General features: G+C 40.9%; 1 protein-coding gene across 6 annotated transcripts in view; it reads right to left on the bottom strand.

The window, feature by feature from the left end:
* The window catches only part of UBE4B (ubiquitination factor E4B), a 136,881-nt gene that overhangs the window by 31,497 nt on the left and 80,644 nt on the right, over positions 1-24,740 (bottom strand). For 4 of the 6 annotated variants that reach the window (XM_036925230.2, XM_036925229.2, XM_036925232.2 and 1 more), the window contains 14 exons: positions 24,324-24,549; positions 23,455-23,865; positions 22,580-22,723; positions 17,347-17,488; positions 16,301-16,401; positions 15,265-15,379; positions 12,118-12,201; positions 9,583-9,639; positions 8,895-9,011; positions 8,697-8,795; positions 7,999-8,112; positions 6,368-6,566; positions 5,560-5,698; positions 1,169-1,268 (listed from right to left, as the gene is read on the bottom strand). In XM_036925230.2, the coding sequence (XP_036781125.1) occupies positions 1,169-1,268; positions 5,560-5,698; positions 6,368-6,566; positions 7,999-8,112; positions 8,697-8,795; positions 8,895-9,011; positions 9,583-9,639; positions 12,118-12,201; positions 15,265-15,379; positions 16,301-16,401; positions 17,347-17,488; positions 22,580-22,723; positions 23,455-23,865; positions 24,324-24,549 (2,048 nt within the window). The remainder of the gene's footprint in view (positions 1-1,168; positions 1,269-5,559; positions 5,699-6,367; positions 6,567-7,998; positions 8,113-8,696; positions 8,796-8,894; positions 9,012-9,582; positions 9,640-12,117; positions 12,202-15,264; positions 15,380-16,300; positions 16,402-17,346; positions 17,489-22,579; positions 22,724-23,454; positions 23,866-24,323; positions 24,550-24,740) is intronic. The other 2 variants (XM_036925231.2, XM_036925234.2) reach the window with 2 other exon arrangements.

Below are 24,740 nucleotides of genomic sequence, written 5' to 3'. Positions count from 1 at the left end.
CTCTGCAACGTGACCAGGCAGGGAACTGGCCGGAGGTTGGAAGTACAGGCTCTGGGGCTTCAAGAGCGCCACCTCTAACCAGCTGCTGGAGGCTGGCTGTGTCTCAAGAGCTTTCTGTGTTCTGAGAAACACAAAAGGCATGCGAGGCAAACCAGTGGGCAGGGCTGAGCACACTGTAAGTGCTCACAAATGTAATTATTTCTGTCATATTGAAATAGCCTGATTGGGGGACAGAGCTGAAAGGGGAGGTACTCTGGGTGCCAGGGACAGTGAGTGGGAAGAGGCCAGACAAATCCGCATCTGGATTCCAGGCCATCATTTATGAGTTGCCCACCACGGGTGACACCTTCTCCAAAGGATCAGTGAGATCTAACTGCACACAGACTGACACACGCATGCTAACAGCTTGCAGGCTCCTTGAAACGTATTTGTGGAGTGCTCAGGGGGGTCTGCAGACCCCTGAGTTTACTCTGCATTTTGAAACTGAAATATATTTTAATCTGTACCAGAAATCTTAAGTTAGGTAAAATTTTCACATATCATCCTACCAATCAATGGAAAGCACAACCAGCTAACATTCAGTTTTATTTTTGAACAAAAACCTAAGAAAATGCATACGTTTGCTATCTATGCGTTCCTGTACAAGTTTAGTCAGCATTTGTTTTCAGCTATGTCTCAGCAGCAGAAACTTTCCCAACCACAGTTGGCTTCATATGACGGATCATTTCCAATTACAAATGAGGAATGAGGGGTAAAGCAAAGAGATCCTTCCACTGCCACAGACCCGCCCGGTCACACATCACGGAGTGTGTGGCCGGATATACTGGACTCGGTGTGTTTGGGTCTCAGGGCTGGGAGGTGGCAGTCGGGGAGGATCTTGCACAGGGTAGAGAAGAAGAGGTGACATTAAACTGAGGCTCATAAAACTCATTAAGAAGTCGTACTGTCACTGGCAGAAGCGTACGCATATTTTTGCCTGAAATTTAAATATTATATATGTAGACATAGGCAAGGTATCAGCAAGTTTTAAATGTACTGTTTTATCTTTAGGGAAGAGATAATGACAAAAAAAAGGGAGAATAAGCTGCTTATTCAAGGTGCATATTGTTTGGAAAATTACTATAATGAAGCTGGTCTGTAATTACTCCAATTAAATAACTATACAAACCTTAAGCTGAGTTTTGCAACGCTTCAGCATTTCGCGGTGCCTTGTTGCCAGTGGGGAATCTTTCCAATGACTTTCATTATTTTTCAAATCTTCCACAGTTCTGAAATCAAAGACTAACAGTTAAATGAAAGAGAACACATGGATGGACCCATGTCATCTCCTCATTTTGACCATTTCACTTACTCTCAGACACATTTCCCAACTCCCCCCACCCCCATTTTACCATCTTTAAAATCAGAGTATATCTTACAATCAATGGTAAGTTATGGTTTAATTGACAGTGTTTTTCTTCCTAATTGGCTCCTAAAATAATGATGGAACTTTGGGTTTGATGGCACTTTCTTTTGGAAAGAAATACATTGTTCCCTCATTTTCCTGGGAGGAGAAAAACAAGTCTCTTGTGAAAATTCAAGGTTGTACCTCCTCAATTACCCCAAGCAAAAGGCTATTTTACGAACATTCCCTTTTTTTCTTTTACAGTCACTCCTTCTGCTTGGAATGCTCTTATCTGAGATTATCTCTGGGGCTTGCTCCTTTACTTCCTTCAGGTGTCTGCTCAGGTACCACCTGTCAGCGAGGTAGCCTTCCCTGATCATGCAGTCGGCTGCAAGTTTTAAAGACTGGCTCACTTAACACTATCTCAATCCCTTTCCATCAAGACAGGTGTAGAAAACTAGACGCTGACGTTTTTTCAAAATGACGTTTTCCCAGACTCCTTTGCTGCACATGACCACCAAGAAGGGAACCCTCACTGAAGGCAGAAGTGAATACTGTGAGGTGGCAGCCACATGGTTGTTCTGGAAGCACAGCCTGAAGTTGTGGCAGAGGCTCTACTGTCAGGCTGAACACTAGCAGCTTTCTGCTAGGCCAGGTTCAAAGGAGAACTCAGGGTATATACCTGGTCCTCGAAAAATGATGACAATTTTTAGTCAGTTATTACTGCATCTACTGAAACTGCGTGTGGCACTTGCATATGCAAATGGAGACGAGAGGACACCCAAAGGGGTGGAAGATGCTGGAGAAGCACCACAGGCTGCGAGACCCACTTGACGCCCACCTCTAGAGAGCCACCCTGAACAGGCACACGGAACAATGAGGCAAAGCACAAGCAGCCTTGTTCAGGGCCCCACTGAGTGGCCAAGACAACCTGTGGTTGAAAATTGGTTTTTTCAAGACATTGCTATAGATTTCAAACTGAGAATTACCGTTTCCTTTTCACATCCTTGGCTACTTTCCATAGAAGGTAACGTATCACAGGTCCTGTGGGCTAGGATGTGAACATCTCTGGGACCCCTTTAGTCTACCTACCGCATGTGTAGTGACAGAGTGTGGGAGTATGTGTGTGAGCACGTGGAATGGATCCTGAAGATGCTTGATCAGCAGGAGAGGAACGTGTTCACTGACATGATTACATCTACCAGGATTCTCGATTCAATATACTATCGAGTAGCTGGAAGGGGTTCTAAATGTGTGCCAAGCTAAATGACTGAAGCTCGGAGTTGACAGTCACCTATGCTAGGTGACGCTGAGCAGTCTGGTATAATGTGTTGATATGATTCAGAGGAAGGAATCTAAAACTTAATTGGCACAGATGTGTCATGTGTGACTAGCTCAGGTAACCCCCCTTCTAATACATGCACACACACACACACACATACACACACACTCCCAACTATATCCTGGAGGACATTTCTCCTGTCACAGCGTTGAAAACTACATAGGTGAACATGGAAGCAATCAAAGTGTCCATCGGCAGATGAATGGATAAAGAAGATGGGGTGCATATCTACAGTGGAATGTTATTCAGCCATGAAAAAGAAAGCAACCTTGCCATTTGCAATAATATAGATGGACCTAGAGGGTATTATGCTAAGTGAAACAAGCCAGGCAGAGAAAGACAAATACCATATGAATTCACTTATATGTGAAATCCAAACAAAACAAATGAACAAAACAGAAATACAACAAAAACAGAACAAAATCCCAATTATAATATAAATTAGTCATGGGGATCAAAGTACAGCATAGAGAATATAGTCAATAATGTTGTAACGTCTTTCTATGTTGACAACAGTAACTACACTTAATGAGGTGAGCATTTAATAATGAAGGTAACTGTCGAATCACTATGTCGTACACTTGAAATTGATACAAAGGTGAAAGGGACACCAACATTTCTGAAAAGCACAATGGTGACTGTCCACTATAGGCCGGGAGTGAAGGTGACAGATGGCACCATTGAAATGGATCTTCCAAAGTCAGTAGGAGCGATGGGACCCCAGAAGGGCATCCATTCTGGGATGAAGAAACAGACAAATCCACAAGCAGTCTGGATTTCTTATAAGCCTATCTTAACAGCTGATATTATAAGCCAATAAAATCAGCAGACATGAGGAAAATTTGCAGATTAGCAAACCTGACCTAACTGACATATGTGAAAAACTGCAAGAGACAACACAGAGAGCACATTCTTGTCAGGCCTTTATAGAACATTTACTAATGTAAATGTTAGGCTATTAAGCAAATTTCAATAAAGTTAAAAGGACACAAATCAGAGTATTTCTTGTGACCATATTGGAGTCAGTCAGAAATCAGTAACAAAAAGATAAATCGACAAATCACCCAAGAATCTGGCAACTGAACAATATATTTTAGAATAACTCACAGGTCAGGTAAGAAATAATAAAAGTTAGAAAATATTTTGAACAGTAAAATATGACATACTAAACATGTCATTTAGGGATGAATGAAGCTAAGCCATGCTTAGAGGGAAAGTGAACATCCTTAAATGCATATATAAGCAAGGGCTATAAATGAATGATTAAGGTATCAATCTCCAGAGATAATAAAACATCAACAAAAAAACAAGTTAAACTAAAACAAAGTACAAGGAAATAATAAAGAACTACAGATATTAAAATGACAAAACGGATAACATGGACCAAGTTTATGCCTAAAAATTTCAAAACTTTAGCTATCATAGAAAAACAGACACAAGATGAAATGAAAATCTACAATGTCCTATATCTGTTAATGGAATTAAAATACATAGTTAAAAACTTTCCCACATGGAAAATTCTAACCCCAGACAGCTTTATCAATGAACGTCTCCAAACATTTAAGAAAGAAACAACGTAATTGTTATATAATAAACTCTTCCAAAGGATATAAAAGGAGAGAACACTCTCCAACTCTTTCTATATGACAAACATAATGTTGATACCAAAATCTGAGAAAGAATTAACAAATGAAAATAATAGATCTTTCTTTTGAATAAAGACTCAAAAACCCTTACAGAATATTAGCAAATTGAATATGCAATAACATATAAAAGCCATAATATTAAAGTTGAGTTTATTCCAAGAATTAAAGATTGATTTAATATCAGAAAACCAGTTTAATCATATAAACAGAATAAAGAAGGAAAAAAAATCTTATCTCTTCCATAGATATGGAAAAAGCATTTAATAAAATTCAACTCCTGTTAAGAATAAAAAACTTTTAGAAAACCAGAAATAAAAGGGTATTTCCTCAATCAGATAACACAGGATATACAAAAAAAAAGCCTTCCTCCATCATCTAGAATAGAGAAATTGTAAGCAGGTTGTTTCTATTCAATGTATCAGAGACTGTGGCCAGTGCACTGAGGCATGAAAAAAAGCATTGAGAAAGGAAATCTTAGAAGAATGTACAGAGTAACTAACAGAATTAACAGTGATTTTAGAAGGCTGGAATAGGTACAGATATAGGTACAGACGACATCTCATAGCCAGACACGTACACCGATTCTGAATCAAACGGTAGAAGCAGCCACTCTTTTATTATTATTCTAGACGACTTGTTCAAAAATGTTTGATGCCTGTTCCTGTGACTTCTGTTGATTGGGAGGTGACGATACAAGGGGAGAAAGGCTCAGATTAAGAAACACAATAAGGGTGGCTAATGAACTGGAAATGGGGCTATGTGACCCCTTTGGACTCCTTAAGCCATAGGACAACGTGCAAAAGGCAATTACATGCTGGTGGGAGTAAATGATCTTGTTTATCAAGGGAAACTAGAGTTATTGTTTCATAGTCCAGGAAGGAGGGGTATGTCTGGAACCCAGGAGATCCTTTAAAGTGCCTCCTGCTAATACCACGCCCAGTGTAAAAAATTAAACAGAAGTCTGCAGTAACCACACACCTAGGGCTGAGAACTCTCAAAAACCATGATTTGGGTCACTTCACCACATACAGAATCCTGGCCAACTGAGGAATGTGAACAGGGTAGTGGAGGCAGATGGTGCACTGTAACACACATACCCCCACATTCAAATCTACTGGTCACAGTGGAACTGCTTGCTTGTGAGAAATGGTAACAGGCAATCCCAGGACACAGCATGATGCACATACCTATTGAGTTCCCGGATGGCCCGGAGTCTGCGGATATAGCGACGGCAACTTGGCAAAATAGAGAGGTGGTGGGCGTGCAGGGTAAGAAAGAAGCATTCTGTAGGGAATTTTGGCTCAGAAAATGGAGGCTGATCTCCATCTGGGAAAAATAACATGTGCTCTTTATTATTTTAACATTTAACCTTCTGATTCTTCTGGAATTTACAGATTTATGAGGTATGATTCTGAGATTATACCAATAGCTACTCATTCAAACAACACTAATCAAATACTGACTTTATTGCTCTCACTTAGTTCTTACTACAGTTTAAATATTTTCATAATGTATATATCTGATCATGATGCTGCCAGTTAAGCATAGAATCTCTATGAATAATTTTGTAATGTTAAAAAAAAATGCCACAGAGTTTTGATGTCTGTTATTAAATAACATGTTTTATAATATGGAGAGAATAAACGTCAACAATTTTAACACCTTTAAAATATTCGTATTTTTATAACATCAATGTATCAAGATCTATGAAATATCTCATGAGAATTTTAATTAGCATATATAAAATCTGTATTACTAAGTCTCTGGTCTCATTTTTATTATATTTCTTTTTTATTTCCCTCCATTTGTTCTACATATCTATTTAGCTAATCCATATAAGATTTTTTTTATTATGTATCTCTGGCTCATAACTTCATTTTCTGGATAGATTAATAATGATTTGTGAGGAATCATAAGCATCCAAATAAAATAAGTTAAAAAAAGTTAAAATAAAAGGACAGATTTTAGTGACCTAGTAAGGAGTGTATCACTCACAAAGCTCAGCCAGCCAGTCGTTCACATCCTCCATTGTTGCATTTACTCTAGTCTCATCATTGGGAAGAGCAATCCGACACCTTGGGTGGAATATATACGTGGGATCGACTGTCTCTAACTTGATCTTTGTACTTAGTTGCTGCAGCACCCAGAGGAAATTCAGCATGAATCCATCTGTAGATACCAATCTATCGTCTGTCTGTGAAATACGAAGAAAAGCACTTACAACAATGATCTGAAAAGAAATTTTGGCACAACATTGTGAGAAAGGAGCCTGCACGCTCTTCTGAAAATCAATGGGAGGACTGTGTCTCCGCCACCACTGTTGTATTAGTAGGTACTATTTGTTGAGTGTTAATAATATGTGAAGGATTTTATAGAGTCTCACTGAATCTTCAAAATAACCCTTCAAAGTCAGTGATACTATTATTCACATGTTAAAGTCTGAAATTGAGGCTCAGAGAATTTAAGTGATTTATCCAAGATCGTAGAAATTAGTTAAGTAGAAACAATAAACATTGCTTCCTTTCTCTTCTTTATTTCCTACCAAGAGCATCAAAACAACTAGTTTTACTTGTCACCACCCAACAGTTTCCCTAGCTCGCATCACTGGCATGGTCCTGCATTAATAACCTGGCAATTACAAATACAATAGTTAACAGCAGTTGAGTGTTCACTATGAGCCAGGCACTATTCTAACAACTTTATATATAGTAAATCCACAAGTTAGGTATTATTGTTATCTCCATTTAGCACTTAGGAAACTGAGGTACAGAGACCTAAGACCTTAGACATCTGTTAGTAAATGGTGGAACCACAATCAAGAAATCCAGGCAGTCTAATGGCAGGTCCACACTCCTCTATATTTGTTCTCTTCTTCTGAGTAGGAATGTCACATCTCTTGTTCATTACTTAATAATATAGAAAAGGATACCTTTAACTTTTCTCCTCTTGCAATGTAGTCCAGGCCACCAGCCTCCCTCACCAGATCTGGTAACCCTGGACCTTGTAACTGGTCTCCTTGGTCGGCTCCTGCTCTTCCTCCCACTTTAGCCCATCCTCCGCACAGCAGATGTGGTTTCCTTGCTGAACGGCTTTCCTTTACAGTTCTTACCCTGCTGGCCAACCTGAGGAAGCCTCTGCCCACCCTTTGGCCCATGGCCTGCCACCCTCCTTCCTCAGCCCTATCCTGGCCATAATTTCTGCATGTGGCTTGTTCCAAAGCTGCCCACCTTAGTGCCTTCACAGGTCTAGGTGGCTGCCTTCCCAGCCTTGCAATGGCTGGCTCTTTCTTATCAGCCATGTCTCCGATCAAATGTCACCTTAGAGGGGTTTTTCCTGCCACGAACATCAAAATCACTCCTACACCTTCCCTCTAGTACTCCCAAGGTTACTCTCAACTCCTCTACCTTGGTTACTTGCTGCAGATACTATGACTGTCTGAAATAATGTATTTATACATCTACTCATTTAGTCTTTGGAATACAAGCTCCACAAAAGTAGGAAGCTGGTCTACCTTGTTCAAGCCTGTATCTTCATTTCCCAGAACACTGCTCGGCAGGAACTGAACAAACGTGTGTTTACAAATGTGACTTTAATGAATAAATAAACGTCATCTTCAGCAGGCCTACCTGCATCTGTGCCTTTTTCATATTGGCATTGACCACAGCTGCCATGTAGCCAAGAGCAGCCTCACGGGTTTCACCATTTAACAGAATACTATGCAGAATCTTGAACAGCTCTTGCTGAAATTTGTTTTAAAAAGGAAGACAAAAGTTAAACTTTATTGTAAAAATGATTCCCTTTTGATTTCAAGAACAGCTCGTCTCTTTCCCACTTTCTCCCCTCCCCCATTTCTACTCATTTCTTGGGGATCTGACTACACAAGGAAGAGAAGAAATGTCCAGTCAACTGTCAAGATAACTGCAGGAAAGCAGAATATAGAGTGGTGGGGGTAAATAGTTATGTTTTAGTAAGACAGCTTTAATGATTTTCTTTCCAGGACAGGATCAAAATTACCTTTATTGCACTATAATTAGCTTGTAATTCTGCAGCTTTTGAGTTTCAGAACTGAAGACATATTAATCCGCATTTGGGGCAAGTGAGTCATTGAGGGGTATATGCAAACTAACAGTGCTCACCCACTCCTGTATTTTAAATGCCTAAGAATGAGGTGGAGAGAGAGCATGGCCACTGCACTCGGGACCAGCCCCGAAGGAGGCCACGTAAGAAGGGCACATAGCATTGTTGTTGCGGTTTTTATTCAAGGCACAGGTTACTTAGAGCCTCTCTTTTATTCATCCTTCGGACTCATTTTCTGAACACCTACCCTCCCCAGCTCCAAGTAATGCTGCAGTGATTGGCTAACCACGCGAGTGTTTTCCAGGGTAATGGCAGGCCCTGAGAAGTATTTCTCAACCACTTTAGCCTGGAAAAAAGAAGGAAAAAATTCAGTCAACATCTGATGGACACTTGGGAAAGAATCTGAATGTAAGAGCAGCAAGGTGCCAATGGCCACTCTACTTACATCATCTTCTGCAAAGACTGAGAAGCTAAAGAAAGCTCCCAAATAAGAGAGTCTCTGCAGCTCCCTCCCAGAACCAGGGCTTAAGGATTCGGGCAGCCACAAGGGCAAAGAAGCAACCTATGTGGGCAAAGAGAAGAAAAGGAAGAGGCAAATCAAGCTGCTAAACCAGCAAGTGAGGTAAAAATATAATGACCGGGGCCCTGCCCAGCCAGCCTGCGGAGCTGGTGCTCAGCCACGAGCACGCGGCTGACCCTCACAGACGAAAGCACAAAGCTCACACACATGACGGGACCCCTGTTGCTATCTTCTCATCTCAGATGGGCCACAACCCTCCAACTCCTCTACATTTTTACAAGATACTCTTTTGATTTTATGTTTCAAGATGCTCTTTGAGAGTTCAAATGAACTATTCTTATACTTCCAAAGGCCTCAAGAAAAGTTTCCCCGTAGGACTTGTTATTCTAGTTGCACAATATTTATAAAAAATATCACACAAAAAAAGTAAATTACTTCATCCCAGGCAATAATATGTAGGACAACAATGTAAACATTGAGAGTCACCCAGAAGAGCTATCTATATCTACATCTCAACGTCCTCTGAGCCATTTTCCAGATAATGTTACTTAAGGAATTTCTTCTGAGTTATATGATCACTGAAAACGTGCAAGCCCATCAGGGAGGCACTTACCAAATTGCACACTGGGTGTGTCTTCCCAAACTTGGTTTCACAGAGCTCACCTAAAGCCTAGAAATAAAATCAGAGTCATTTAAATGTATTGCATCTTAAACTGACTGCCATGTGTAACATCAAGGAATAGCTGTCATGTTGCTATACATACACTGGCATTCCCTCTAAAACATTAACTACTTTACAGCTTTTCTGATTAATACGCTAGTATGTGTGGACTGTAAAAAACTTTAGATGAAACAGAAATACAAAATGAAATTAAAAATCACTCATGAACTTTACCCTAAGAGATAATCTCTTTTCGTATCTTAGTTAACAGCTTTCCAGACATATACTCATAGAGATAAATGTATATATTTTACAAAAATGATTTTTTCACTTAACATCTTTCCATGTCAAAAAGATAAGCCTCATAAACTTTAGTTGGCTACTCTTGCCAGTGTTAAACATGACTATAAATAAGTTACAACTTAATAAGCTACCAATTTCAGAAAATATTTAGAAGTATTACTTGGTTTCAAGACCCCTGGTATTTTTCAGAACTCCAGCATTTTCCTTTGGCACTCCAATCATTCTCACATTAGAGATTCAGGAAAAGTAGTTTTAAGAACATAAAAACAGTTTAACACGGCTGTGGTAATCCAGACAGACACTATTTTAACAGGGAATTTAATTTTCTCTGTGATTTGGACATGGCTATAAATATTGCTAAGTCAGACAATGGAAAGCTTCGAGTCAATGCATTTAGGCGCTGACACACCTTTGGGAAGCCACTGAGGCTCAGAGAGCCCTCAAGAAGGAAAAGTTCTCGTTGCCTAATGCAGGGGTTCCCAAACTTTGCTGCCCATTAGGGTCACCTGGGAAGACTTTGAAAACCCCAATGCTAGGCCACACCTTCACCACACCCAGACGAATTAAATCACAATGTCTGGGAGCCAGGCATTAGTATCTTTTAAAAAGATGCCTAGGTGATTCCAAGGTATGGCAAAGTTGGGATCCACTGTCCTAGAGAACTGTGTTTACTCACAACTCTGTTTCTGCTTTGAGCTCCCAATCTTCCTCCTCCTGCCTCTCATCTTGTCCTTCCTTGCATTGCCCTCTCACTGCTGTACAGGCATCAATAATGGTACAAAATAAAACTATTGTCTATCATAATGGAGGCCTTTGTCTTTTGACCTAGAAGAACATTTTGTTGATATCAGACACTCAAAGCCCCTTACTGAGACATCAAGCTAATTCAAACCAGAATCAAAAAGCCAACAATTCCATGAAGGAACATTTACATACTGCAGCGATAATGTGCACTCTTATATTTCCTCATTGAACTTCAACAATTAGATTATTCCACTTCCTCTTCTCTGCTACAGACAGAACAATGCATAAAGATAACACAATTTTATTAAAAGCCTGGATGACACGTACAAGGGACAGAGCCCTGACATAAATCCATTCAAAGGTATTTTTAAAAGAATTCCCATTTCTCATTTTCCAGAACTGTCTTGGCCTTTTAACTCAGTTTTGATTTTTTTAAATAGATAAATGTGCCCTCTGTGTTACCACTTATCACAGTGTAATTCTCTGGCTATGTCACTGTGGTCTTGAATTCTGCAGCAGATTAGGAGCTTGTGGAGAGGTACCCTGTCTAATTAGCACCTGCATCCCCCCCCAAGTGTCTGGCACAGAACAGGTCCCCAGTAAGTAACAAAATCAATGGTAAGATGGAATTAAGTCAGTAGAATGAGTAAAAATGACAACCGCAGTAAAAAAAATATCAGTATAACCTATACAGAGTCAACTAATTTCAGATTTTGATATTTTCCCTTCATATTTTCAAAATGAAAATATTTTTTCCCCCAAAATTTCAAAGAAGCAAATTCAGAAAAGGAAAGTGTCTCTTATTTTCTTTCTGGTTCAGGTGTTTTCACAACAGTCAAGCCCTCACTAAGAATCTAGCTGAAAGTTCTATCCACAATTCATGCTTGTGCTAAGAGTCTTCAGGAGCTGAGCAGATCTGCCGTTTCCCAAACAAAGCAAGAAGTGAAGTGTACGGCCTCAGGAAACAGGGAAGACGAGTAAGAGAATTACTCTGCGATCTTCCGCAGAAAGTCACTACATTAAGATAAAATTATATTTCTTTTCTTAGTATAAATCTGGCTTTCTCTTTGCAGTTAGAATAGTCTTGGGGTTTTTTGGGTTAACAAGGTATCATCCCAAATATAGTATGCTCATTTTGAGGACAATCAGAAGGATGCCACCCATGATCACTGTTTTCATAAGCTACGCTACACAGCGAGGCCGAGCACGGGTAACGGCTGCAGCTCCTGCTTCTGCCTAGGGTGGGACGTGGACGGCGCTGCGAGCTCTCTCCACTGACGCAGCTCAGGGGGCACCAAACACTGCACGGCCAGCGCAGTGATTTCATGTTTTAAATTTGAAAACCAGGTTGATCATGGACCTGAAAGAGAAGTGTGTGTTAAAATAATCTGGAAGAAAAACACCTACTGAATGGGTTAAAGAAAAAGGACAAAGTTTTACCATGAGGGGGTATTTAAAGTAGTCGCTATCGAGGGAGCACTCTTTGGCAGCAAGAGCCAGGCCTTGTAAAATGGGGACAAAGATCTACAAGAAAAAGAAAAAAAAATTATCAGAAATAAAGTTTAAAAATTTAGGAACTCGAGGCGTGTCAAATGAAGTGCTGAATCTGAATGTCCAGGCATTTCCACCCCTTCCCCAAGGAGAAGCTGTTTTGTATATAAACAAGTCTAGAATCCTGCCAGGGAGTGTTGCTCGGTCCTTTGACAAGGCTACTCACAAAGTAGTGCAGCTGAATTCTCCAGAAGTAACAGGATTTGGTGAACTCTAATATGCTGGTAGGACTCCCAGTGATTCAACAGAGACTCACAAATGTAAAGCCTGCTACAGGACCCTTCAGGATCCATGCTCTGTCTAATCAACTGAACTCTGCACACTGCAGTACAAAGTATGTTTTGGATACCAAGCACCTATAATCTGTAAAGAAACTGGACTGAAGGTTCCAGGATTTTCTCAACTCTATCAATATTTAAAGAATTTATTTGTTGCTATTTCCATGTAAGTCTTGCCATCTTTTCCAGTTTATTTTGAAGAGAACAAGAAAAAAGACCAATAATGGATATTATCATTACTCTATGAACTTTAATTACATAGAGCAAAGAGCTGGTAAATGTTGAAAAGGAAAAGGAAAACTTTATAGAATGTACCTCCATATATGCTATCATTAATACAATAACCTGATACCAGAGCTTTAGGACAGGCAAGTTAATTTTTACAAGTTCACATTAATACCAGGGCGCATGAACAATATGCAAGATTTGCTCAGCGCAGCTAATTTTCAAATTTCACAATGCTCTCACTGATCAACACACAGAGTTGGTCGGGATTCAAGACTAACACCACTAAGCAGAAGCTGTAAACAACAGCTGGCAATCTGAATGCAACAAGCTGAAAACAGGGGAGTTCTACAAAGCCACTGGGCAACCAGAAAAATTCCCTTTCCTGCTAACTTCAGCCCACTGTATTGAACACCTCTGCCATTTAAGAAACACAGGATATGGAAAAGGTCTTCTGGATTACAAAGTGCCTGGGTGGTGTCTTTAGGTATCAACACAGCTCTGGAAGAGATAATTCTAGTTTTTGCAATTCAAACGATCAGAGTAGAAGTAAGGTGCTTTCATAAGATGGCTAAGATGGAGAGGTAATGCTTAGGTGTGGGGCTGGGGAACGACAAAATTGCAATCAAGAAAAAGCAGACAGAAGTTCCAAAATCACCAATAATAAATTTCACAGCTAGTCATCAAGAAAAATCTCAAAAATTATTGCAAGATGTTATAAAGTAAAATATATTTATTCATTCTAAGAGGGTTATCCTTTTTGCAAGTAGGGTTCAACTTATAATAGACAAAGTGTTACTAAGCACAGTATTTTTCAAATAGTTAAACATTATACTACTGTGTGACTTACATATTTTAAATAATTATCTTATTTTCAAATAAACACCCCCCAGCACTGATTTGAAAGATACGGTAAGACTGATCGCCAATCCTAAATTCTAGCTGCTCTTTATTTATCTACGATAAATTCTAGCTGCTCTTTATTTATCTACGAACATAGCAAACACTGACTGAAACTTCAGTCAAAATATTCAGTTATACAAATTTGCCACACTCTTAAGACAAAAAGGTAAAACGCTGTTTTTCAGTTCAGCAACTCCATTCATTCATCATTTTTCTCCAGATAAAACATGTGGAAATACATAAGAGAAGACATCAGAAGTCCGTGATTTAAAATAGTTCTGTGGTGGTTGCATGACATTGTGAATGTACTTAACGCCTCTGAACTGTATACTTTAAAGCAGTTAATTTTATGTTATGTGAGTTTCACCACAATTTTTAAGAGGTTATTTCATAACCTGCTGTAAGTTTCTTCATCAGTAAAAGGGGCCTAACATACCTTTTCAGCCCATCACTGGGCTTATTTTATATGGTTAAAGCTTCCTCAGATGATATATTTTTGAATAGGAAAAGGATTCTAGTTAATGCACATTACCATGTATAATCTAGCATATTTTTTACATCTTCCAAGACAGTTCCTTACTTTCATCAAAGTTCCCTTATCTTTCTAGAGAGGAAAAGCTCGTTATGCTGCTATAAATACTCTATAAGCCAACAAGAACATCATAAGCTAAGCAGTTGATGAACCCCAGACACAGAGTACACAACACTAAGATTTTACTCCTGGATTCTTCTCGAACTAATCTTTTGAGAACACAATTCCCAAGAATTCAAATTCAAATAACTATTAAAATTATAGTTATGAATAATATTAGGTATAAGAGCAGATTAAAAGGAACCATTTCAATTATAGCTATTGCCTCTGTTATTCTTTCTGGTTACAAAAAAACTCACAAAGATCATACAGTGAATAGTAAGAACATGTCATAAGAAGCCTTTCTTCAAGGGCAGCAGCTTGTGTGAACATTGCTGTGGCAAAGTGTTTACTTCACAACACAGCCCATAAAACAGCAATCAAAATGTAACATCAAGGATTCAACCCAGAAGAAACCTTTAAGACTAAATCATTTTCACTTGACTTTCCACAATGAGGTATTTTTAAAAGTATGAATACTTAATAAATGCAGTAATTAGTAAGATATGAAACACACTCCCAGTTTAGTGCTGAGAAGACAAAAGATTCCATGCGGTATGCAGTCTGCCAATGAGCTGATTTGGTGGTTGATTTACTAATCTTTCTTAAACTTAGAGAACTAATTTCAACACTACTCATCTGGCAAATGCACATCATGCCTTAGGCTACCCCTTGGTATTCTTGTGTTAAAACACTCCTTGAAATCAGAGTTTGTACAAAGCCTTCTATTTCTTCTTATCTCCCAAAACACTTAGTAGGGACCCTGCTTAAAATACCCAATGCTTGACTGATTAGTTGAGAAGGACACACGACTTGAACAATGTATCTGTCAATCTGATTTCCTCCAGAGGGAACCCCAGGAAGGTCCCTCTGAGCGATTAACACATGCGTGTTCAAACTCAGGAATGGGAGCTTTCAATATATGGTGTATTTAGAAATCAGCTTTGGCACAGAAGCTCCTAGGCTCAAGGTTTCTGCAGCAAGCTCACAAAACCTTACCTGCTTGAACACTTCTTCATCCTGGTGAGTGGTTCTCACCAGTTCTTGAATGAAGCCATATGGGAGGTTCCTACACAGCATATACGGCACCAGGAAGGACGGCTGCTGCGTGGGCCTGGGAACCATGAAAGTCGGGGACTGTGGTCAGTCAACTCATTACCCCGGAACAAAGGCAGGAAGCAGCAACTGCCCAGTGGGAGCCATACTTAACTCTCCCAAATACTATACACAAGGAATAGCTTGAGATAGAAGAGCACCCTTTTTATTTTTTGGTCTTTCTAGTGAGAGACTATATAAAGTTTCAACGAACCCATCTTTTCCTACATACAGTCCTTTAAAATAAAGCAGTAAAACAAACGAGGCATTCCAGGGCTCTCACGTGTTTATCTCATCCAACTGAAAGAAAGAGATTAGCAGTGGCTGAGGACTTTTAAAAACTCCTAGAAATTTTAACCTGAGTACATTTTTTAAGTTCTAGCACATGTATATCATTTTCCTTCCTTTTGACAAGTTTCAAAAATATATGGTTATGAACATCCATAGTGAATAAATGTTGTAATGCTATCATTTTCCCTTTAGATATTTGTTATAAAAGAATTAAAATATACAAATATTTTTCATCAAACTAGAAACCTTTGTGGGACTCTTAGAAACAGACACTAATGTAGTTCGGTGGGTGATTCCCAAATTATCTAGTCCACCACTGTTACTTATGACTGACTGAATAACAGAAATTGATGATCTGCACATCTTTTCAAATCTCTTGACTGATTGCAAGCAGCTGATTTTAAACTGAATTACTAATTTCCTGCCTTGATGTCAACATACTGCAACAATGGTCTATGAATAAGGCACACACAGCAGAGTATTTCATGTTCATAGTGCTTTAGAGAACGAAAGGGAACTCAGATCATCTAGTCAACCACTTTCATTTTATAGGTCAGGAAATGAGTTATCCAAAGTGGTGTGAAACGGCTGGACAGTCTGATGTCTGCTGATGGATAGGGTCCTCTCCCTGCTAACACGCAGCACATACCTTGGCTGTGTGAGGGAACCCTGTAGTACTAACGCAGTGTGGGATATGCACTGCGAGCGGATGTTGCTCAGAAGCTGGCTGACTGCTGGCTGGCTGCACATCTAAAAAGAAAGGTGGAGGTCAGGATGACAAAGACAAACAAAATAATCCCATACCGTTGAAAACTGACAAGAGTCAAAGAGATCAATCCCTTGGAAATGGCATGCTTTTCTCTTCTTTTATTCAAAATGAACAAACTTGAATGACTCTATTATCCAAGTATACTGCCTCCAACTGAAATCTACAGTCAGAGAAGGAAGAAGTGGGAGGGAGAGGTGACCCTCGGGAATCTCAGACACGTGCCCACTTCTTTGCTTTAGCTAAGATTAGCGTAACAAACCCCAAAGAATCTGAAACTAACATGTGGACAGCAGGATTAGTTTGTACGGGAAAACCAGAACCAGAAAATGAAATAGGAATGAATGAGATAATAATGAAGTAAGCAAGCATAAAATAGAAAAAGTGTATGTAGCTCCTGAGTTTCAACCAGTTTTGCAACTTTTCATGTGATTCTAGACAATGATGTAATGTCCCTGAAGTTCATTTGCTTACTCATACACTAAAGAAAACAATACCTATCTACACCGGAATACACGGGACCAACTGAACAACGGTGGGAATTTAGTTAGCTAAGGGGGACCTGGAAGTGTACGGCAGTCTGCAGGCACTCCACGATGTGGACTGTGATGACTGCGGCAGACCACCAGAAATGATCAGGGCGTGTGAGCCCCGGGCGGCCAGTGGCAACTGTTCCTGTCGTTCCTTCCTTCCACCAGGATGGGGGCTCCAGGAAGGCAAGGCTCTGCATCTGCTTTCTTCACTGAAATACCCTGAGCTCCTAGTACAGCGGCTGGCACATAGCAGGTGCTCAATAACCACTTTACTGATGGAATAATTTAATAAATAAATGAAAAACTTTTTTCCTCCTTTTGGGGGAGAAAATGTCTATTTATAAAAAAATAACCAGGTTCTTGTGAGTGTTTATAAGTGAATTTATTTCATATTACCTTTGGTGCTTTTTTTTCCTCTATTCCAACTCGGTCAAAACACTCAATGAGGTAGTTCAGCATATCTGTCTCCTTGCAGGTCTCAATGGTGAAATGGTCACTGTAGGAATCCCAAGTACTTGCCCCACCAGAGGCTCCCAAACTTTGGAGAAAAAAAAAAAAAACAAAAAAAACCCTGATGATTCTTCTCTCATCTCAGTGAGTTATTTTTGACAGAGTTTGCATTTCTGCAGCAGAAAGCCTGTTAGGAAGCCCGCACCCGTGATGAAGCGCATACACCCATGCGGCCAAGGGTCGAGCGGGCTGCTCGTGGCGCCCGCTCCGAGTCTAACTGTAATTTTAGTAAAGATATTGACCTAAGAAGAGAGTCTGACCAGAGCCCCAACATCTTATCTCATTGAGAATGACAACTTACAAAACCAGGAGGACAAAGAACTGCCACTGCACACTAGGCATTTAAAGGGACATCATGCATCCTTAAACCAAACTGGCCAGCCTCGCTCAGGCAGACTCATAGGTTAAAGCCGAACTATATGCCATCGTATATTCACTCTTTAGGAGTGAAGTTATAAGGGACTGGCAAAATACTCCTCCTCCCATGACCTGCAGCATAGAGCTCAGAAGCCTTCATCCATTATTTACAGGACTAGAGCTTGGAAAACTGTCCAATTAGAAGGAAACATTAAAATATTTGGTACCAACACAAACATTTCTGAAACTTCCAGCAGAAAGTCGAATAGTATAGTAAAAACAAACAAAACAAAAATCTTGCACTGGAAGCATCTGAACTTAGTTTCTCTCCCAGCCCTACTGTTTATTTGTTACCTGAACCTAGAACCTCATGTCATCTGTAGCAAAGCTTAAATGAGATCATGGGGAAGTGCTTTGTAAAATATAAGGATACACTGTGAAGCATTGTTATGATTAGTAACAACTGTGCTCTGAAACGAAAGCCAAACAGTATCACAAGGGTTGGTTGTGAGGAAATTAAAGTTTAGATCAACCACCAGGTCACAGGTCACATATCATATCTGATATGACTGGCAAATTGATCTGTTATACACAAAAGATACAAAGAGTCATCACCTTATTATTGTGTGATGAGATGCACGAAGATAGGAAGAGGCCAGGAATTACAAAATGGAGAGGAAATGAGAAAACATAAATTGAACACTTCGAAGTCAACTGAAGTATCTTTGCAAATATTTCACTAAGACATGGAGAGTGTTAATGTATTTAGAAGCCTGGCATGTCAGAATATATAAGAGAATTTTTGAAGCTAAATAAGGTCGGTGTATTTTGGTGATCATCTGTCAAGCACCAAGCAACACTTCCAGTTGACTTTCAGGAGAAAAGAAAGAAAAAAAAAAGGGGACAAAAGTTTAACCAAATAGGAAATGTAGAGTAAACCCCAGTATTTGTCAATATATTTCAAAATGGTAAGATCAATCCTAAAGGTGCTAAATGACGATCACAAGTATAAAAAGTGGCCAGTCTCAACATTACTTGCCTAAGTCTAAATGGTCAAAACTGACTTACAAGGATCTTTAGGTTCTTGAATATGATGCTGAGGAAGAAAGCGGTGTAGAATTTATATGCATAAATTTGTGCTATCAGTAAATACTTTTATTAAAAATTTTTAAACATTTCATTTTTTTCCCCTAAAAAGGTTGTTACAGAATTCATGATGCTTTTACAACTGGGACATGGATTTAATATTGCAAGTTTGTCATATTTAAGTCCTACCAGTAGCTAAAAAGGTATTATTTCCCTCTGGGAGAGTATGTGAACCACTTTTTGATAACTACATCAATAGTCCAATTTAAAAATGTAATTACTTCATGTAACAGAAATATAGCTGAATCCTGAAAGCACAATGAACAGATGCCTGGGGATTTACACATGCATCAGATCTGTGCAAAATGAGTCCCACTTTCGGTGCACCAAGAAAACCTGTTCCTTAAAGGGATTCCATTGCAGTTTCACTTCTTCTATAATGGGGATAATCACCCTCCTATTTACTCATTTTTTTTAATGCAGACTTTGGAAATTTGTGTTTTCTCAATGTAAGGCAAAGTCAGGGGTGTGCAGGGTTAAGCAATGTAAATTCACTGAAAAAAGTGTGCCTTCTGAATTTCAGGCACTGTTGCGGCTCTTGGGGGTAGCACACTGAATCAGACAGATCAAGACCTTCTTCGTATGGCAATTACATTCTAGAGGGGGAGACAGTCAAAAACAAGTAAGGCAGAAATGCTGTGAAGAAAAATAAAAGCAGAATATGGGGGCAGAAAGGGGCAGTAAGTGTGCATGTGTGTTTTATACAATGCTTAACACAACGGGGTCAGAGAACACCGCCTGATACAGGGCACGGGTAACATAGACCTGAGGGAGTCTGGGGAGTGGGCCATGCAGCTATGTGGGGGACAGCTGTCCAAAAAGAGGAAACAAGGGCGAAGGCCTGAGGCAGGAGGAAATATACTGAGTGAGCTCAAGAACAGGGTCAAGTGTACGGGCGACAGGATACAGGCTGGGGGAGGGGATGAGTGTGTGTATGTGTGCGTGTGAGAGGCAGCGGCTCGCAGGCCTTGGGGGGCCTTTGGGTTCCAGTATGTGTGAGAAGGGAATCACCAGAGGGTTTTGGAGACAGAGTGGAAAGGTTTCTTTTCAATTACTTCTGTGTTTCATCTCCAAGTAGTGACAAGTAGAAATAGGAAATAAATTCCAGTGTTTTTCACTGTTTGCTATTTTTCCCTTTTTTTACTCACAGGTTCATGACATTCAAGATTTGACCTCCTTCACTGAAACAGCTAAGCGGTTAAAAACAAATGTCTTTAGTCATCAATCTCCTAGGAAATAATTAGAAAAATTTTCCTCAAGAGTAACTCCTATGTTATCTTTATCACAAGATAATCTCTCTTCACTCATTTCCACTCCTGCAAAAAGTAGTTCCTTATAATTCATACAGCTTTTTTCAGGATAACAAAACAGAGGAATATTTCACCTTTCTCAAATTAATCCTAATCAGCACCACCATAAACAATTAACATGAATGTATGTCCCAACTACTTTCAAAACGTCTTACAACAAGCACCTCAACTCTACTGAGCAAAGCAGAGGGGAAACAGACACAACACTGCTGATTCTTTCTCCTATGCCATTAATCTTACCAGGCAGGCAACCGGTGTTTGAACTGCTTACTTCAAAGTAAATGAAATTCTGGGAACATCAATTAGAAAGGGGGGAGGAAAACAGCTGTTTATTCTCTGATTGCTCACATTAACCAGGTGTGTTGGTTGCCTCTTCCTGGTTCTGACCCCAGTCGCATTCGTGAGCTCCTTTCCATTTTGTTTAATCAGTTAGGTACTTTTACTCATCCTCATACATTGCTTTTGATATCTCTTCAGATCTGTAAGTCTCGAAAAACAGCCAGCAAAGGACCAGCCAACTGGATGGAATTTTGTAATTAAGGAGTAAAATGTTGACACTCCTTGCCAAGGAACAGAATAGATGACTAACCCGCAGGGAGCAAAATAACTTGTAAGGAAAGAGAACACAAGTCCTGTCAGGCACAACTGGGAAAGCCAGGGTGGCATGAGGCGCCGTACGGACCTGAGTTCTGCCGCGGGCTCTACCACGCACTGGTTACACTGGCCTCCCTGTACTGCGGTTTCCTTGCAGTGACACGTGTGCCACCAGGAGGCTAAAGGGATCACATGTGCAGAGAGCTCTGTGAGGGCCGGCAGCAGGAATCATTACTCCAACAGCAGGTGATTTCTGCATGTAGGTATGGAATCTAGATCTGAGACAAGGGTAGGAAGTTACAATTCTAGAAAGAGAGGAGTTAGCGAAAGCAGCACACAACCTGGTATCTTTGTTAGAAAAAGCTGGAACTAAACAGGCTGGGGAGAGAGAACCTTTCTCCCACAAATAATTTACAGTAAAACAGGTATCATGTATGGAAGTTGATTCCTGTATCACGTATGGAAACTGATTCCTAAAAAAGGGGATGCCTGCTGCTCTACTATAATCACACAACAGGATTTTTTTTTTATTAACGTGTCGTGGATGTACAATCTTATGATGGTTTCACATAAACAACACAGTGGTTTCAACATTCACCTGTACTATCAAGTCTTCACCCCCTCATCACCCCAACAGGATTTTATCTACATGAAAAAGACACTTCTACCTTTGGGAAATTTACTTGAGAAATGGTGACATAATGTTCAACCCAATACAAGTATCAGCCCTCCTGAAATCAATGCTGAACCTCACACCAACACTCCTCAGCCTCTGCATATGCTCTCTAACCATTCTTCGGAACCCTGTCAGACCCCCCGAAGCGCACCTCACTCCCCACTGCCGGCTCCACCTATAGACTGCAGTTCGTTCTGAACAGTGCTGGACACAAACACCAAAGGAGTCCACAGGAAACCTCAACTTAAGAGCAAAATTTTAAGACAATGAGTCAGAGGTTTTGGAAAGAAGGTGCTATGGTATTTTCTTGCTCAAAGTCACCTAGAAAACCAAGTAGTCTTTTTCAGCTGGTTTTCAGGGGTGGACAGTCAGCAGCACCACGAACCTTGTTCCAGCCTCTGCTGCCATACCAGACGCTGTCTTAAACAAATAGGGTCTAGCTTCACGAAGGGCAAGGTCATTAGTGAAATTCAAGGTTAGAAGTGAAAGCGGAATCACAGCTGCGCCACAGAGTACAGCCCCACATGCTCTTCAACAGGCTCCCCGGACTGAGCTGGGGCTGCAGCAGGGGGTGCACGTCTCCGCCCCTCTGCCGCTCCTAAACAGCGGCAAACCGTGCAACTGTATGTAAGAAAGCATGCCTCACGGGGCACACGGGGCTCACACCTGGTCGCTCACAAGAACACCCTCACACTAGATGAATGAAGGGTTCCTCGTTTTAGACCTTAGGGTGGGTAAACCCAATGATGACTGATTTTAATCTGTTGTTCGTTGTTTTGGACAAATGATTATATGTTAAGCCTTCCTCCAAAATTACCAGGTAACAACTACGAAAATTTTCCTATGTGCCACTTCACCCCATGATAAGGTCCTGAGACTTTTTAGTTCATGCAAGTTTCTCACATCTTGATTCTAAAGGCTGCCTGGTGTGACCCTATCCTGTTTACAGTCAGAGCACACTCCCGATCAGGGCTCACAGAAGTTAGTTCCTCAGCACCTATGCACATGCAGGGATAAGACTCCATTCCTCTGGTACCTGGACCCAAACTGGACACAAGAAAACTCATCACCACCACCACCACCTTCATCATCACCACCATCATCATCTTCTTCTTCATCTTCATCACTACTGTCCTCAGAGAGTGCGAGGAAGAGGAAGGAGAAAGGACTGTCGTACATACTACCACAACAGAAGCAAGAAAGGTCATCAGGAAACGAAGGAGAAACAGGAGGGGGAAGCTTTTGCAATCGCTGCTCCTTTTTACTTCAATCTTACGCTCCTAGCTTTGTCTACTGACATGCAGAAAACCATTCTCCTAAACTACAGGAATGCACAGGGACGTTTGGGGGTGGGGCCCGGGACTAATGGAATGCTGATACTGCTTCTTTGTAAGAGGCTGAAATCCAGGTGTCAAGGCACAAACACTGGCTCAGCCCCAGTGACTAGAGGTAAGGGACACCAGGCCCAGATTTGCTCCCACAACCCCTTAGTCTGACTGTATTTCCTCTGTGACTGGCAATAGAACAGGAAGTTGAAAAGTGCCCCTGTGAGCCCCAGCTCTCATACTGCCCACAGTCTCTGAGACTAATTTGTAATGAGGAATGACATGTGAACTAGATTCAGAAAAATTAAGTTACACCTTTTTTTTTGTACAGGAAGAAGAGTGAGAGGAAGAAAGGAAAAAAGGGACTCACACTGGAGCACCCACACTTTCTGATGTTATCAAAGCCTGGCAGAAGCATGAACTCTGGGCACAAGCCCACCAAACTAGTTAGACACATGTGTTAAATAACCCAAAACAGGGACTACATGTCACTGAGGTCAGTGCCACACAACACTTCTTCCAAACAGGGTTAATCCACTTTCCCTACGCTACAAACACACACCCAACTCTCCTGCTGAATAAATACCTAGGAGCCATCCTTAGGGAGGGGGGCCGTCTGCTCAAGGCACTGGGTGAGGCGGACAGCAAAGGCGGCCCCGTGCTGGTGGGTCTCTGTCTGGAAGAGCTGGCAGGCACTGCTGGAGGGCTGCCAGCCAGGGCAGGGAGACTGGGGGAGCCAGACAGAGTGGCGGTCCCAGAGGGCCGTGGGGTGGGAGCAGGAGAGGCGCCCCAGGGGTGGGTGATGGTGTAGGGGCGGTACCGCGGAGATGAGAGCTGGCTTCCAGCAGCGGTCCCCGAAGCTGCACCGTGAGGGCCGAGGGAAACGGGAGGCGCAGCCGCCAGGCCGGCCGCACGGGAAGGAGAGACAAAGGAGGGACTCGTCACTGGCCCAGGGCTCCAGAGACTCGTTCTGGGGGCTGGACTAGTTTCATAAAGGCTAAATTAGTTGAGGAAGGGAGGAAAGAAATTGAAGAAAACTTGAGATAAACAACTAAATGGAAAATGTCAAGCTTTTCAAGAACAGTATGATTACATTTCATATGTCTAAGCATTCCAGTACACAATCTTTCAGACACTCATCTAAATAATTACAGTCTAATTGCTGTACCGATTAGAGGCTATATACTAACAATATGACAAGCCTGCTTTCCAAAGAATAATGTACATATACCAGTCATTTGTTTCTAAAATTTAATTTACCAACACCCTAACCATGGAAAGGCAAAGAGACCAATCTGGAAAGACAGGACCTCCTGCAGTGACTGAACCCATCCCCACAAACATGGCACCTCCCATAGTCTGCATGACACCGGCCTGTGGATGACCGTTCCCTTCTCTTACATACACCAGGGCTCTCCTACCACCAATTCGATGTGCAACAAGAACGACACTGACCTAGACAAAGAGCTGGCGCCGAAGGAACCCACACAGAACATGGGGCTTGTTCCTGGATTGGAGCCAGTACTGAGCATGAGATTTCTGTCTGGTGACCGAGCTGCCGCTGCAATTGGCTGTGATGTGGCTGTCAGACTGGCAAATGGGTTTTCATCTCTAGTCTGAGTGGACATCATTAGCACTTCCATTAGAATCTGGCCAATCAAGTCCTTAAAATCCGAGAACACTGTTGGAAAGCAGAATGAAGAAGGGGTAATACATGGTTTTTCATATACACAGTCCTTGAATAAGCCAAACTGAACCTGAGAGGTTCAATGTTATCATCCTGGGTGGACTCTGGAACAGTAAAAAGACATAAGCAGCAATCTGGTGAAATCCACATAAAGTTTGCAGTTTAATTAATAGTAATATCTCAGT

This window comes from Manis pentadactyla, chromosome 4 (genome assembly GCF_030020395.1).
Source record: "Manis pentadactyla isolate mManPen7 chromosome 4, mManPen7.hap1, whole genome shotgun sequence".
NCBI classification, from domain to species: Eukaryota; Metazoa; Chordata; class Mammalia; order Pholidota; family Manidae; genus Manis; species Manis pentadactyla.
Note: the sequence above shows the minus strand (reverse complement) of the source record. Positions and strands in the feature narration are given on the sequence as shown.